Source organism: Acipenser ruthenus, chromosome 28, assembly GCF_902713425.1.
Source record: "Acipenser ruthenus chromosome 28, fAciRut3.2 maternal haplotype, whole genome shotgun sequence".
NCBI classification, from domain to species: Eukaryota; Metazoa; Chordata; class Actinopteri; order Acipenseriformes; family Acipenseridae; genus Acipenser; species Acipenser ruthenus.
The window spans coordinates 192,189-208,279 of NC_081216.1; the positions used below are offsets into that span (position 1 = coordinate 192,189).

The following is a 16,091-nucleotide window of genomic DNA, read 5'->3' on the forward strand; positions in this document are numbered from 1 at the left end:
CTAGATATATAAGAACATAAGAACATAAGGAAGTTTACAAACGAGAGAAGGCCATTCGGCCCATCTTGCTCGTTTGGTTGTTAGTAGCTGATTGATCCCAAAATCTCATCAAGCAGCTTCTTGAAGGATCCCAGGGTGTCAACTTCAACAACATTACTGGGGAGTTGGTTCCAGACCCTCACAATTCTCTGTGTAAAAAAGTGCCTCCTATTTATATGACTATAATATTAGAGGTCATTAAACTGACAGTAAATCTGTTGGAACGGCCAGAGTCTTGTAGTAATAATAATAATAATAATAATAATAATAATAATAATAATAATAATAATAAATACTTTGTTAATATTTTTTAAAGTTTTGCTAAACCGCATTTATAAATTTCACACACACACACACACACACACACACACACACACACACACACACACACACACACACACTTCGGTTCTATTGCAATAACAACAATACCTTTACCAAACACCGGTACTAAACCATTTGATAAGTAGGTTATAGCTATATTACTGTTCTACTTCAATGGTTGTGTAAAAGCAATTTTATATTTCACCGGTTCTTAACGAACTAGTTCTATTGTCTGTTATTATGTTTCAGGAATAAAGTTCATTTAGCTCTGAATATTTACCTCCCCAGTGTCTTTATTCATTATCACCACACCGTCAGAGTGTAACATAAACAAACCCGTTAAAAAAACTACGCTTTAGAGAGCGGGGTGCTGTCTGTGTGAATGTTGTGTTCTGTTGACCAGAAAAATAAAAAATAAATAAAGTAAAGTGTTTATTATTGTTCGCATTATCTCAATTATTGTCGGTAACAGTTTGGTAACCTTATTTTGTGGTTTTTTTTTTTTAAAGATAATCCGTTCTGAACGCATCGTGCGTTGCAATAGATTTAAAAAACCGGCTTCATTCAGTAAGTTTTTTTTTTTGTTTTTTGTTTTTTAAGAATAACGTTTTCTTGCTTACAACACATCGAAACTGCAGTTTGTTTATTCTGAATTCTCCCTTGGCCCTGACTTTCCGGCGACTAATATTTATCTTTGGTGGTAGGCGCATTTCTCCTTGTAGGTATTTAGTTGATTTTTGGACGTTTTAAAAAAAATCTACTCAAATAGAAAGCATTTTCAGGCCTATAGGCTACTGTAAACAATTAAGGCCTACATGAAAAATACAGGCCTAGGCTTAATAATGAATGTCCAGTTTGTAATAGGAGTTATGACCAGCTCACGCGATATTTCTAATATAAGCGGGTATATTTTCCCTTAATGCAAATTATATTAAATTACGCGTCTAAATAGCGTATTTTATTGTTAACCAAATCATCTTTATTTTCCATCAAAGTATTGTTGTACAAATAACCAGTTTTCAGGTTCGCTTTTTTTCTAAGAATCGGGTGCAGGGGGTGAACGATAATCTGAAACAAAGAGAAACGGAGGGGTCACATTTTACCCCCTTAACATCTGGACAAGCAAGAAGGGGTGCTATTTTAAGAATCTTGAACGCTTTTACAAAACGAGGACTCCCAATTAGAGCAATTTGGGATACAGCTTGTTAAATAAATCTTTCATTCCAACAAGATAATTACACGCAATTTACAGCCTGTAAGACGTCCCGCTTAATGTGTAAAAAAAAATCTAAATGGGAGAAAAGAAGACAGGCGCATCTATTGCTGAGTATTGGGGGTGGGGCGTTTGTCATTATATGAAATTACTTGCAGGTGGGAACTGCAAAAGAAGAGAAATAAAGAAAATGACGAGAAAAGTGCACAACAAGAGATAACCCAGAAAAATCAATAAAATCAGTCTAGTCTAATCGATCAAGCAAACAAAACAAATTGGATCAAGATTCAAATGTAGTTTTTTAAAAAAAATATGTGCCGAGAATTTTTTTTCTTCTAATTTTCTAATTCACAATTTTTTTCTTGCCTGTTAAATGCACATTTTTGGTTAGGCCTACTAAACTTGCGGTTATCCTAAAAAAAAGTCAAATAGCTACACGATCCACTCACAAATTAGTCTGATAGATGGCAACACATAGTGAATTTCACATTGCAGCGTTTAAAACAGTGAACGGGCTATTTATATTACAGAACATGTAAACACATCCATTCTGTGGGATAACTAGGGGAAATTCTATACTGTAAATTGCGTCACACCAAAGAATGATTAATGACACCACTTTTTTTTTTTTTAGAAAATTGACTCATTATTTGAATAGGAATCTGAAACAATGATTACCGCTGACCGTGTGAAATGCAGTTTTTACGTGGAGTTCAAGATAAGGTGATACATGTAGTTTATATGCTACACTGGATACTAAACATTAGCACCCTAGGGGCATTACAAAGTGTTACAAACCAAATATTAATTCACATGCTTCAAAATAAGATAAGAATCGGTACTTGTGGTATTTTTGAACAACGTCATGCTTTCCTACACACATTTGTCATTACGATAAAAGAAAATACTAATACAACAATGGAGCATGTGTTTAGAGTATTGGTATTCTTTATCTATTTAACAGATAAACGATAACAGGATTTTATGAATGCTGTAACATTTTTGTTATATGGTATTTTATAGCCCACAGTAGGCTGCTGGTGTTATGCCATATTACTTTTGTTATATTTTATTTTAATAAACACAAATATTAATTAAGGAATTATGTTTTAAATGACTTGTCTTATTATTATTATTATTATTATTATTATTATTATTATTATTATTATTATTATTATTGTTAATAGTATTATTAATTATCACTTATTGGCTGCCTCCAGGGTATAAATGTTAATATTATTCTTGCATGTGTTTCTTATATGACATTATTGTACTGTTACAGCTGCAGTATTTAGCTGTCAACTTAACTTGTCATTCGATTGCTTGATTGGATCATTAACATGTTGTAACCAGTCATTAAATTAATTACTGTGTGATTTGTTACAAAAAATCAAGAACGGGGGAAAGAAACAGACGTGCGTTGCACAGTAATTGGATATGTTAATGTAATGTATTCCTTTTTAAAGGAAATGTATAGAGCCTCTGAGGTGCTATTATGTATTGTATTTATTTATTTATCATACCACGTTGTCTCAACTCCAAAATGCAGATTTCCGCCATTTAAATAGATTAATTTACTAACTGCAGCGTTCAAATCATTTAACGTGTTCTCAATTGCGAATTAATAATGTCGCATCTGCGCAGGCGCGATTTAATACCTGTCGAATTGATGAAAACAAAAGTCAGCTTCCGGGACCCTTCCAAAAGTCGTCTAGTTTTAATTTCAAAAGCGTGTTTAGCCCATGACAAAACTGAAAAAAAAACCACACAGGTAAGCTTTACTTTCATGCAGTGAAACGTTAATGTGCTTAAAAGTCAGTAAACAATTTGAATATATCTTTGTCGTTTGCGTGTTTGCTGGGGGAATTGCTAACATTTGCAGGCCCGACCGGATGCAGTGTCGTGTTGAAGGTGAAAAGAACTTGATTACAGTATTGTTGGACACCATTTTCAAAAGTGTCTTTCATTGCTGAGTATGCACCACGAATCTATATAAAGCCCTATATGTCCAACCTTAATGTCATGTGTGTATAATATTAATAAAGGTAACGCCATTTCAGTAACAGGTGTTAAAAGGTGTGGCTTAATAAATATGTATAATTTAATGATATGCACCATATGGTATTGTAACGCAAAATGAAGGTTTTTATATAATTGTTTAATTGTATACCATATATTTAATTGAACTAGATAACTGTTTTTTATGTTGTAGAGTTTAAAAGGTTCTCAAAGTAATTTATGTGTTTTCTCCTACATTTAACTGATACTCATAGAATTCTTTAGGAACATTTCCGTTGCATTCCGTTATAAAGGGAGAAATATTATTTTTCCAGTGTTTAAGAGAAAAAAATATTTTACATACATTGGTAATTATGTAAAGATAATGTGACATCTTGTAACAATTGTAAGTCGCCCTGGATAAGGGTGTCTGCTTAGAAACTAATAATAATAATAATAATAATAATAATAATAATAATAATAAAGTACTGGGCGGGTCTAACTCGAGATGTTTTAATCAACCCCTCCCTGAGTTGCTTTATTAAGGAGATGCGTGTCATCTAAGCCAATCAGGAGCAGTTAGGCCGAGTTTGAATTTTTAATGCTGGGTGTGGTCACTTTATGTCCATAATAAAATTGTGAAAAGTCATAGCTTTGTCTGCAGTGTTGCGTTATACCGACATTCCGTGTTATGCATAATGATGGACAGTTTTTAGATGTCACAATCGGCAGGTGTCAACAGGTGCTTCCTGCTACATCAACACAGACCTTCTGGGTCATTTCCTTAAGTTGTGTCTTCTGCTAGATATATTGGTATTTTATGTGAAGCTGCAATGTGTTTAGTGTCTTGTAGGTGGCTTGGTGTAAATATTGTGGTTGATTTAAAACCATTGACAACCCTCCTCCCCCCCCCCCCCCCACATTCCAAACTTTTCCACTGTGCCAATTAGACAGAATAGTCTAAAAATAACCTCACTGTTTCAGTGTCCATTGGGCAATGCGATTTTCCTTGGGTTTTTACAATAAGTGGTATCCAAGCTTGTAAAAACTTCATTCTCTCTCCTTAGTTTACATAACTCGCTTGATTGTACCCTTAACAATTCTTAATTATTATTTTCCTTAAGCCCTTCAAGAATAAGTCAGTCTTGATACCTGCTTTATGAATGGTTAGTCTCCTATGCTACATGGCAGCAATCTTTTATCCTTAATATTATGCACAAAATTTTGCAGAGAAGGTTGATGCAGCTTCTTTTTTTTCTTCTTCTTCACTTTATTGCTATTTACTTGGGGCTGGCCAGTCAGCAGTCCTAAAGGAGGTTCTAGTTTTAGAAAGATAATGAGTTTTACATATCCTTTAAGGATTGGCTCAAGTAAAAATGCACTTACCCTCCTAGATGAATAGATAAAGGCATCTCGATGATCTAAATGAATAACAGAACAGTCCTTCGTTCTCTAAGGCGAATACGCCGATGAAAGATTGAGAGTGGATTAATCTGGCTACTCCGAACCTCCTTTTATATACCTTTCCACCCCCCCCCCCCCAAAGCTCAGTTAGCAGTGATTACTGTCCGTGTTTACATGTGGCAGAGAAAAAAATGTTATTGAACGGTGAGGCAAGTCATTGCGGCAAATTATAGGTCATTTTACATTGTGAGATTATAATAATAGGCGTCCAATTTGGACAGGCAGCTTATAGCCTTCCAAACAAGGTAATTACTCAAAAAAGGTTTGGAAACGAGAGAGAGGCGCTTCCAACTGTGCTATTGACTGAGCTTTTAATTGTAGGATAGGAAATAATATAGATGGTGTGTTATTACAAGAGACCCCAGCTGTCCTGAGCATTATACAGTGATGATTATGATTGTTATTAACATAAGTGAGCTGGTAACTATACTAATGGCTCAACTGCTTTCTCATGTATGTAGCTTTCTTATTATTTCTGCACTGGGAACAGGCCAATTGATGTTTATGAAACCCCTGGATTACAGGTTGCAAGTTTAGGATCACTGGCCCCTGACTGAAAGCCAATCGGAGCTGTGATTCTGGCATTCTTGCAGGGAAGATTGCTTGACAAAGCATTAGTCTGGTGGGTAAGATGGAATGAGCCTACACCTGTGTTGTGATTTTTTGTTTGTTTTTTGTTTTTAATTCAGATTCTTAACATACTGCCTATAACAGGTATTCAGTCACATTGAAAGATATTCAGGAGTGTTTTGCATCATTTTTAAAAACTGCAACAAAGCATGTAAAATAAGTTGTACCACAGTAATCGCTCTCAAGGCTTCCACAACAGAGTGAGGAGAAAAGTGCACTTCTCACACTGGCTTTTGGTTAGATAACAGGTGAACATGCATAATATAAACCTCTAAATTAAAGCGCTTGATTCAGACCTACTCTACCTGTTGGGAGGCTAATAGGGACCGATTGGCTCAGTCCTATGGGATGATTTTTCTTGATAATGTCCCATTCAATCAACCAATTCTAGTCAGATCGGATGTCTGTTTAAACATACTTAGCTTTAATACTTCAATCGAATTGCAAGAGGGATATATATCGTAATTGCTAAAGCACATTTAACAGTGTAGGCCTGAAGATTACTGGAGTTTATTTGCTTCCAATGGATGATGCACTCGCTCCGCATCCAGCTGTTGTCTGTTCATTACAGCTCTCTGCTGGGACACATTCTGTGTTCACCCATGTCTCTATCAACGCCTGATTTTCATACTTGAAAAGTTCTTAACGACAGCTGCTGTTTGTCTTTCTTTCCTCTGTGCCATTTTGCCTTTCATTTGACCTCCTGCTGATTTCTTTATTTTTTGCGCTTCTATTTTCCAATGAATAATTGACACCCAGAAATTGCATACCAAGTACAGCCTCGCAGTTCAGAAGTTCATCACCAACCCTGAACAGAACTGATGGTGTAAAGTATCCCCTTTAAACCACTGCACCTGCTTCTGAAAAGACTCATAAAAGCTGAATTTGCCAAGTGAGGCTGATGGAAAAATAGGAGCATGAAGCTGTGATTTCTGTCCCCTGTGTAAATGTGGGTTTGTATAGAAAAGTTCTATTTCATGACTCAACGTTGCCAAAAAAGACATCTGAGAATTAGATATCTCATTGAAATGAAATACTGTTGAAGATGGTACAAAAGTACCCTTTTAAAGACCATGTGTCCCAAAAGACAACTCCTGATTGGTCTGCTTTAGGTTAGGTTGACTGATATGGGATACTGTGTAGTGCAAGAGAAATGGCATTATAGCACAGCCATTGCCATCGTGCCTTACAGCCATTCAGCATTAAGACTTGTAGCAAGATTCGAGTTTGTGATCTGGAGTATGTAAGGACTGGTAAGCTTTCAATCAGAAAAAAACATTGGAAATATTTCTTATAGTAGGAAAAACAGCTCCTTTTGTCAGCCTGATGTTTCTGTTTTTCTCTCTAGATTACAAGAGATCGCCTCGGAAACTGAATTAATTAGTAGAAGGCGGAATCCGTGGGGTATGGGTTTTATACTGCAATTAAAATGACAGCATGAAAGCAAAATCAGGTTTTCATTTACAAAAACAAAGTAATTTCTACTCTGGCAGGAGTGTTCAGGACTCCAAGTGAACTCCCGACTCATGTTTCACATCGCTTTATCTTGTTTGCAGTCTTTCACTAGCTTTTGTTATGCAGTTATAGAACTATTGGAAGGGGGCTTTCTATCCTTTCATCTCCTCTTTTTTATCTCCATTTTCCCCCCAGTCTTTCCCCCCCCCCCCCCCATTTTCCTTTCCATATCAAGAAGCTTTTAACTGGACGATTGAGTGGACTAACATTAAAGGAAATATATTTTATGGCCACTTTAAGGTTTTATTGTTGATTATTTATTTATATATATATATATATATATATATATATATATATATATATATATATATATATATATATATATATATATATATATATATATATAATTTCTAATCAGTTCTTGTCTGAGTTCTGTTGCTCTAGCATTAAAGCTCTTGTCCCCGTTTTACTTTAACAAGACATTAAATTCACTGGGGCTGTGAACTGCGAAGTAATCACCCCGGCTTTCAATTTCTCATTCCACAATGTGATCTCAAACCCTGAAAATTGGATACATGTTTGAGCAGGTGGGGCCAGCAGATGAGTGAATTGAGGTACAGTATTGCTGATGAAGATTGGTTGAAGAAAGCATTAAAGCTAATTTCTTTGGTATTGCTTTGGCTGGGAGAAGAACCTGTAAGTAACCTGCAAGTCTTTGTGAGCATAGCCTCATAAAAAAAAAAAAAAAAAAAAAAATTAAAAAAAAATGAAACATCTGATTTCACTTTGTTGTACCAACATGATCCTAATTCATTACCGAAAGGCTCGGAGATTGTTGCACAGTAGCCTCAAGCCAGCTCTCTGCTCACTCTCTGCACACTGTCACAGGCGCAGTCTGCTGTGTATTTGCTTGTTTGGTTTTTATTAGCACTGGGTGAATGAAGTACAGTCAAGCTCTTAAAGGCACACTCTTGCTGTTCTTAAACCATTACAGAAAGGAGAGGTCAAGTAAACTTGGTGCCTGAGCACAGCAGGATGTGTCGTCAGCCACTGGAGTTTGTAGGACTCTGTGATCCTTGGAAAAGTTTATTGTGATAAAGTACTTTTCTCTCTCCTTTTACTTTAAATGTTCGTGAAAAAATGAAGGACAGTGGTACTGGCTTAAGTTTGACACCATGAGACCTTCTCTCACAGTTCTGGTGCAAGGTTATGACTTAAATTTCGCAGACAAAAATACAAGTTGTATTCATTTATTTTGCACCACTGTTTTATAGGTGTATGCAATCGGTTCACTTTGGGAGATGGACATTTTTAAAAACAGCATTTTTACATCAGTGGTGGGGGGGGGGTAGACTATTTGGATTCCAATTTGCCACCAGCTTCTAAAACCGGAGACGGTTCAGGTGAGGGAATGTACTTGTAAAATATTGTATACTTCCAATCTAGTCATGGAACTGGTTTAGCTTGATAACCTCAATAGGGCTTAGCAGGGGGTGTGGAAGGAAAGGTAATTCAATCCATTGTGCTTGGTCTATGTTGTGTGTGTTTTTTTTCTCCTTTGCTAACGGACCCAAAGGTGGAATTCAAGCTATATATGTTTCGATTCCATAGTGTATGACGTCCATGACATCATGACCCAGCCGGCATATCAAGTATGCCGTTTTTCTGAAAGAGTAAAACATTTTTGTTTCTCTTACTATTTGAAGATGTTTTCAATCATTGAGTGGTTCTGGGTTCCGTTGCTCTTGTATTCATCTGTACATATATGAGAGTGCTAGGAATACAACAGCGATTGCGCTTTCAACACTGTGGCTTGCTTCCTGCCTTCTTTCAGGATTTAAAGTATAAACAAACATGTACTTGTAGATAAATAAAACATTGCAGAAAGGCATAGTGCAAACCCTCGTGTGTAGGACACGCTTCTGTGTAGTGCGTTAGCCTTTCTTCCTGTCCGCTTCACTCTCAAAAAAGCAGCTCGGAGGAACTTGGACTGGAGTGCTCGATTTGCCACAAAACTCATTGTAACACCTTTCCCATTAATCCTGTAATTTTTTTTTCATCCCGTGGATGGTTTATTGAACGGTGCCCATTCTGTTTTTTACTTGACTATCCCAGAGGCTGTCAGCTAATGTACGTTCTTGGCAGCGCCGTTGGTTTTGAGAAAGCGTCTTGACAGGTTCTTACAAAGCATGCATGCATAGTCAAGTACATGACAACCAAATCTCCTTCCCATTTGTTACTATGATTTTTGTTGTTGTTCTAAATGCAGTTATCATGGTAATTAATATATATTTTAAGAATAGGATGCCAAGCGATCCGTGCAGTGCAAAATCTGGAATCAGTTACCCTTTATATATGGACATTTTACAATGGATGAGAACAGTTTGACGGGTTGTGTTAGTAATGAGGTCAAACTGATGAGGCAATGAGGCGTTCTTGTGGAATATACCTTGCAAGCAAAAACAGCACTGCCACTCCCAGAACATTTCGGGCCCGTGACACGTTTTTAACATTTAATTGATTGATATATGCCAGTTATTGTTATGTAATCAAATTAAATGCCCAAAGCTGTGGAGTGTCATTTTAACCACCTTTTACAAAATTTTTCTATTCAAAATCAGAGAACTGCCGCCTCTATCGGCATTAAGTCCAATCGTTTTCAGATAGGGTTCTTGTAATGTACTGTGAACGTATGTATGGGTAACTGTTTTCTAGCTGTTGCGTATTTGTGTTCATACTTAGGCGATGCATTTATCTTTGAGTGAGATGTCAAAGCATTTGCAGTCTAAGATGTAGAAAATGTGCTAATCGTTAATTGAATTGGCAAATGTCCGAAAAATGCTTTTCATTACGTTTATTCAGGGCTGTTTTACAGTACATAATTGTAAACGGTCAAGAAAACTTCAGAATTTTGTATCTCCAATGTTACTGCTGTACACACTTCTCAGACTCTTTTTAGATGTGCTATCTTAAATACAACTTAACAGGTGTATAATTACTGTGATTTATATTATATATTCTCCTGAAATCAGAATTTTGTGCTGGCTTTATATAGGTTACAATTACAGCTGTCCTATGAGTTTACCTTCCGAGAAATATGACCATATTCAAAATGCGCTGCCATGCGGCACAAAACATAGTTGTGTGTTTTTAATACATTATGTAAAATGTTTGATACTCAAAGCTGTGGCTCATTTCGTACTAACCTCTGCACTTCTACGCAAAGCCGTTAAAAATGTATTTAATAAAGCTTCATTCCCTCATATTTCCACTAACTTCATAGTAAAATACTATTGTACTTATATATATATATATATATATATATATATATATATAACCAAAGAACAGTAACGGAAAACACATTGCAATGTATTCAAAGGTCTTTATGACTGAAAGGCAGTATTGTTTTGCTTTGACTGTTAATCCGAGATATTTTAAAAATCGACTCATCCCCACCACCACCACCACCACCACCACCACCACCCCACCCCTTTTTTTCTATCTGACAAAAAAAAACTCTGTATATTTAGCAAAAGCTATTAAGTGCGTTTCCTTTTGTAATTGACACAGTTTGTAAATCGTGGACAAACTGATGACAGACAGTAATTATTTTAAAGCGTGTTGTAATATTATTAAAAAAAAAAAAAAAGGCTCTGAGCTGGCTGTCTCTGCAAATGATATACCGCTGTGGCCAAAAGTTTTGCATTGCCTAGAATATATAATTGAGACTTATAGTTTTAAAAAAAAAAAAACTACATTAACATAATTTAGATATTTTATTAAACATCGTGTAATCAAAGAAGCTGTGAAATTATATCACAAGTCTACCAGAAGCCATCCTTGTAGTTGGCCTACAGTATTTCAAGTTAGATTTCAAAATGGCGCATTTTTTCAATTTGTCGGTTTTTCGTTAAGTACATGGAAACCTGTTAAGCGGTATGTAATTCAGTATGTTAATGTAATATTATTCAGCATGTTTCATTCGACTTTATGAAACAAAATTAGTTAATTCTATAAGGTGATGCAAAACTTGTGGCAGTAGCTGCATCATGCCACATTATATTGAAAAAAGAAAAACAGGTTTAAGGACAGCATGGCAACGAATCAATGTTCCTGCTTTGCGATAATGGCCATGTGAGGTAGGTGTAGTTCCTCTTTTTCTGAACATTTCTATTGTTTTACCGGCATGGCGCGACAATATTGTAAACCGCAACCATACATTTAACTTTAAATTGTTGCATTCAAGAGACCAGTTAAGGTGGAATTGTGGCGTTTTTTTAATGATATTTTCAGACACTACAAATTAAGGGTTCTGCATCTAAAGATTTTATTTCATGTTTTCTACTTGGTGTAGCACTGGTAATGTGGGCTTATGTAGGCAGTTTAAAAGTGGCCTGTGTGTCATGCGATTATAATGATTTCTGTCAAGAGCAAACTGGTTTTCAGACGACGATAAAGAGTTCTAAAGGAACGCTGTGTGTCACCAGTACTCGCCTTTTAACAACCTGTAACAATCGCCTGCCTCAAGCACGCTTAGTTACGAATACCAACGTGAACATCTTGCCAATCTTCCATGAACGTTCAACCAACATAAACACATTCGTTCATAGTCAACGTGTGACAAATCGTTTTGACAGCGTATTGAAAAACAGAAAAAAACAGGCTTTCTGTTTCATGAACTACATTCTTTATGAAAGCAAAGTATGTGACATGTACGGCGACAGGCACTGTCCGTTGCTATACAGGTGTCAACCAAGGAAAATTGATGAGCTTGCTGTACCAGCCGATCTGATTGAGATCAGTCGATTTGAATGGGACGTTATGAAGCAAAAATCATCCAATAGGAATAGGCCAGTAGGTACCTACTAGCCTACTAACCCCTAAATTTACCCCCTACTCTTAAACCTAATGTTTACAACTAACATAATCTCAACCCCTAAACCTAATCTCAACCCCTAAACATAACTATGTTTCTATTAGTCATTTTTTACTATTATTTCAACACCGCTTTTAGCGCCCTCTAGCGGCTACTACATCCGACGTCCATTTAAAGCATTTGATCCGGACCCACTACCTGTTAGGAGTCTAGGAGGTATACTGGCCCATTCTTATTGGGTGATTTTTGCTTTATAATGTCCCATTGAATCGATTGATTCTAGTCGGATCGCTTGTCTGTTTAAACATACTTAGATTTAATACTTCAATCGAAATGCAAGATGGATATATATATATATATATATATATATATATATATATATAGTGTGTGTGTATATATATATATATATATATATATATATATATATATATACAGCTCTGGAAAAAATTGAGACCACTGCAAAATTATCAGTTTCTCTGGTTTTACTATTTATAGGTATGTGTTTGGGTAAAATGAACATTTTTGTTTTATTCTATAAACTACTGACAACATTTCTCCCAAATTCCAAATAAAAATATTGTCATTTAGAGCATTTATTTGCAGAAAATGACAACTGGTCAAAATAACAAAAAAGATGCAGTGTTGTCAGACCTCGAATAATGCAAAGAAAATAAGTTCATATTCATTTTTAAACAACACAATACTAATGTTTTAACTTGGGAAGAGTTCAGAAATCAATATTTGGTGGAATAACCCTGATTTTCAAGCACAGCTTTCATGATGCTTGGCATGCTCTCCACCAGTCTTTCACATTGATGTTTGGTGGCTTTATGCCACTCCTGGCGCAAAGATTTAAGCAGCTCGGCTTTGTTTCATCCATCTTCCTCTTGATCACATTCCAGAGGTTTTCAATGGGGTTTAGGTCTGGAGATTGGGCTGGCCATGACAGGGTCTTGATCTGGTGGTCCTCCATCCACACCTTGATTGACCTGGCTGTGTGGCATGGAGCATTGTCCTGCTGGAAAAACCAATCCTCAGAGTTGGGGAACATTGTCAGAGCAGAAGGAAGCAAGTTTTCTTCCAGGACAACCTTGTACTTGGCTTGATTCATGCGTCCTTCAGAAAGACAAATCTGCCCGATTCCAGCCTTGCTGAAGCACCCCCAGATGAGTCCAATTTTCAGCTTTGCCCAACACCTGGTTGTCTAATGGTTAGACGGAGACCTGGAGAGGCCTACAAGCCACAGCACCCACTGTGAAATGTGGTGGAGGATCGGTGATGATCTGGGGGTGCTTCAGCAAGGCTGGAATCTGGCAGCTTTGGATTGAATCAAGCCAAGTACAAGGTTGTCCTGGAAGAAAACTTGCTTCCTTCTGCTCTGACAATGTTCCCCAACTCTGAGGATTGGTTTTTCCAGCAGGACAATGCTCCATGCCACACAGCCAGGTCAATCAAGGTGTGGATGGAGGACCACCAGGTCAAGACCCTGTCATGGCCAGCCCAATCTCCAGACCTGAACCCCATTGAAAACCTCTGGAATGTGATCAAGAGGAAGATGGATGGTCACAAGCCATCAAACAAAGCCGGGCTGCTTGAATCTTTGTGCCAGGAGTGGATTAAAGTCACCCAACATCAATGTGAAAGACTGGTGGAGAGCATGCCAAGCCGCATGAAAGCTGTGCTTGAAAATCAGGGTTATTCCACCAAATATTGATTTCTGAACTCTTCCTAAGTTAAAACATTAGTATTGTGTTTAAAAATGAATATGAACTTATTTTCTTTGCATTATTCGAGGTCTGGCAATACTGCATCTTTTTTGTTATTTTGACCAGTTGTCATTTTCTGCAAATAAATGCTCTAAATGACAATATTTTTATTTGGAATTTGGGAGAAATGTTGTCCGTAGTTTATAGAATAAAACAAAAATGCTCATTTTACCCACACACATACCTATAAATAGTAAAACCAGAGAAACTGATAATTTTGCAGTGGTCTCAATTTTTCCAGAGCTGTGTGTTGTATATTTGCTTTAGCAATTACGATATTGTAGGTCTGAAGATTACTGGAGTTTATTTGCTTCCAATGGATGATGCACTCACTCCGCAACCATCCAGTTCGAATGAGATCGGGTGGGTGTACTCGCAAGCAAGTATACCATCGCTAAGGGGTCGGTACAGAAATCCTGCGGGCGTACAACTAACTACAACTGACTTGAGCGGTAACACTTTTTAAAAAAATAATAGCCGCAAATCAATAATGAATTCCGACTGAATAACGCAGCAATAACACTTGACAATCTTATGCACTTCCTCTGAGTTCTGAAATAATTCATGAATGAATTAACACTTCTCACAATCTGTGATCAACATTATTTGTTACAAAGGAACATGAAATTCATAGGGGTAATTAAATCCACATCTATTAATAGGAGTAAATTAAAAAACGTATGACTTAAGCACTCGGAGGAAGTACAGAAGATATCCTGGTGTTATTCCCGTGTGATTCAGCCAGAATTCATTATGAATTTGCCGCCATTTAAAGTGTTACCAGAATGACTTTCAGTAATTAAATTGTTTGCAAGAATAAACACTGTTTTAAAGCAAATTCAGCTGATCGTGATAGCAAATTCTACTGTACTTGTCATTTTAAGTGACAGGTTTAGCTTGATAACTGCTAAAATACTCTTGCCTATTTAAACATGATTTGTTTTGTTAGTCACTAGCAAAAAAACTAGTCATTAAAAAAACAAGATTTAGGTAGCTAATGCTATTAGCTGAAACCCGGTTTCTTAGAACTTTTATAAACTTTTCCACAAGCTGGTTTTAACGAGTGATGCCTTGGAAAAGCAACCACCTGCCAAAAAGCTGCCAAAATGCAATGTACTTCTTAAAATAATATTTGTTTAGATTAAGGCAAAAATCCTGAAGGATGTTGCATCATGACTGCCGATGCCCATAAACAGTAATGATTCATGTTTTTTTATGAAAGTGTAATGTGTGATACCAATTATTTAGACTGCACTTTATCAGTCAAAGCTTTGTGAACCTGAACACGCTTTTAAATACAAAACTCACACACATGCGCTTAACTATGCTAAATCTTACCCAGCCAGTCAATCGACTGCAGTCCTTCAAAGACACCAGCTCCACGATTTTGAAGACCACTTTATACACATTCAAAATAAGAATTGATGAATAACTCAAACGGTCTTTGAAGGAAATTAGACCTGCTGTTTTTGAACAGGGTGTACGCCTTTAATCAGAATTGTTTTCCTGAATTGCCGTCTACATTTTGGCAAATAGCCTACTGCCGTAAAATTGTGTTGACGATATCTCATCATTTGAATGGATTTCACAAAAATGAATGTGCAAAAACTGATCACATTGAGTGTCAATTTCTTGTTTTGTTTTAAATCATAAATGGACAACAAACCAAAATAAGAATCTCAGGAAAAAAATATGAAACAGCAGCTGACACATTTATAAATGGTAGACTAGGGGGTGTAATGTGTGTGTTATATCTAATAGACCCTGATATACAGCCATCTGAAATGTCTTGGCATCAGATAGTTTGTATCACATGGCTTGTATGAAATTATATATATATAATGCAGCAAAGCCAGGAATCATTTTATTATTTCAAAAACCGGTATAGAATCTGTTGCTAACTAGACTGATCGATCACAAGTCCCAAATTATACCTTTTGGTCTACCCTGTAGCATAAACTTTAACTACCAGACCCATCCACTTGATTGGAAGTTTGCACTATCTGCTGTTTACATCGCATGTTGCAGTCCTTTAAAGCATTGGAACAAAGTATGCGGCAGTGTTTTTAAGAGACAGGGTATGGGGCAGACTTGGTTTATAGACAGCTGTGGGGCGCTCTCTGTCTTTTTGACATGCTTTTAAAGCAAAAAAACACGAAGAGACTAGCAACCTGCTTATAAAATACCTCAAGGGGCCATCTAAAAAGTGTCATACGGAGAATGCGCAGTGTCACTGTTGACTCATTTTAAACCCATTGCCTCTTGCAAGAATTGGTGGGGTTGGGGATGGTGGTGGGCTCGGCAAAACAATCAATGTTTCAAAACCACC

The 16,091-nt window shown here is 36.6% G+C and overlaps 1 protein-coding gene across 1 annotated transcript in view; it reads left to right on the forward strand.

Moving 5' to 3' along the window:
* The first annotated feature begins 761 nt into the window (after window positions 1-761).
* The window catches only part of LOC117435043 (integrin alpha-3-like), a 39,684-nt gene continuing 24,354 nt past the window's right edge, over window positions 762-16,091 (forward strand). Inside the window, exon 1 of the mRNA XM_059002737.1 lies at window positions 762-3,344. Coding sequence (XP_058858720.1) covers window positions 3,316-3,344 — 29 coding nt within the window. The 5' untranslated portion in view covers window positions 762-3,315. The remainder of the gene's footprint in view (window positions 3,345-16,091) is intronic.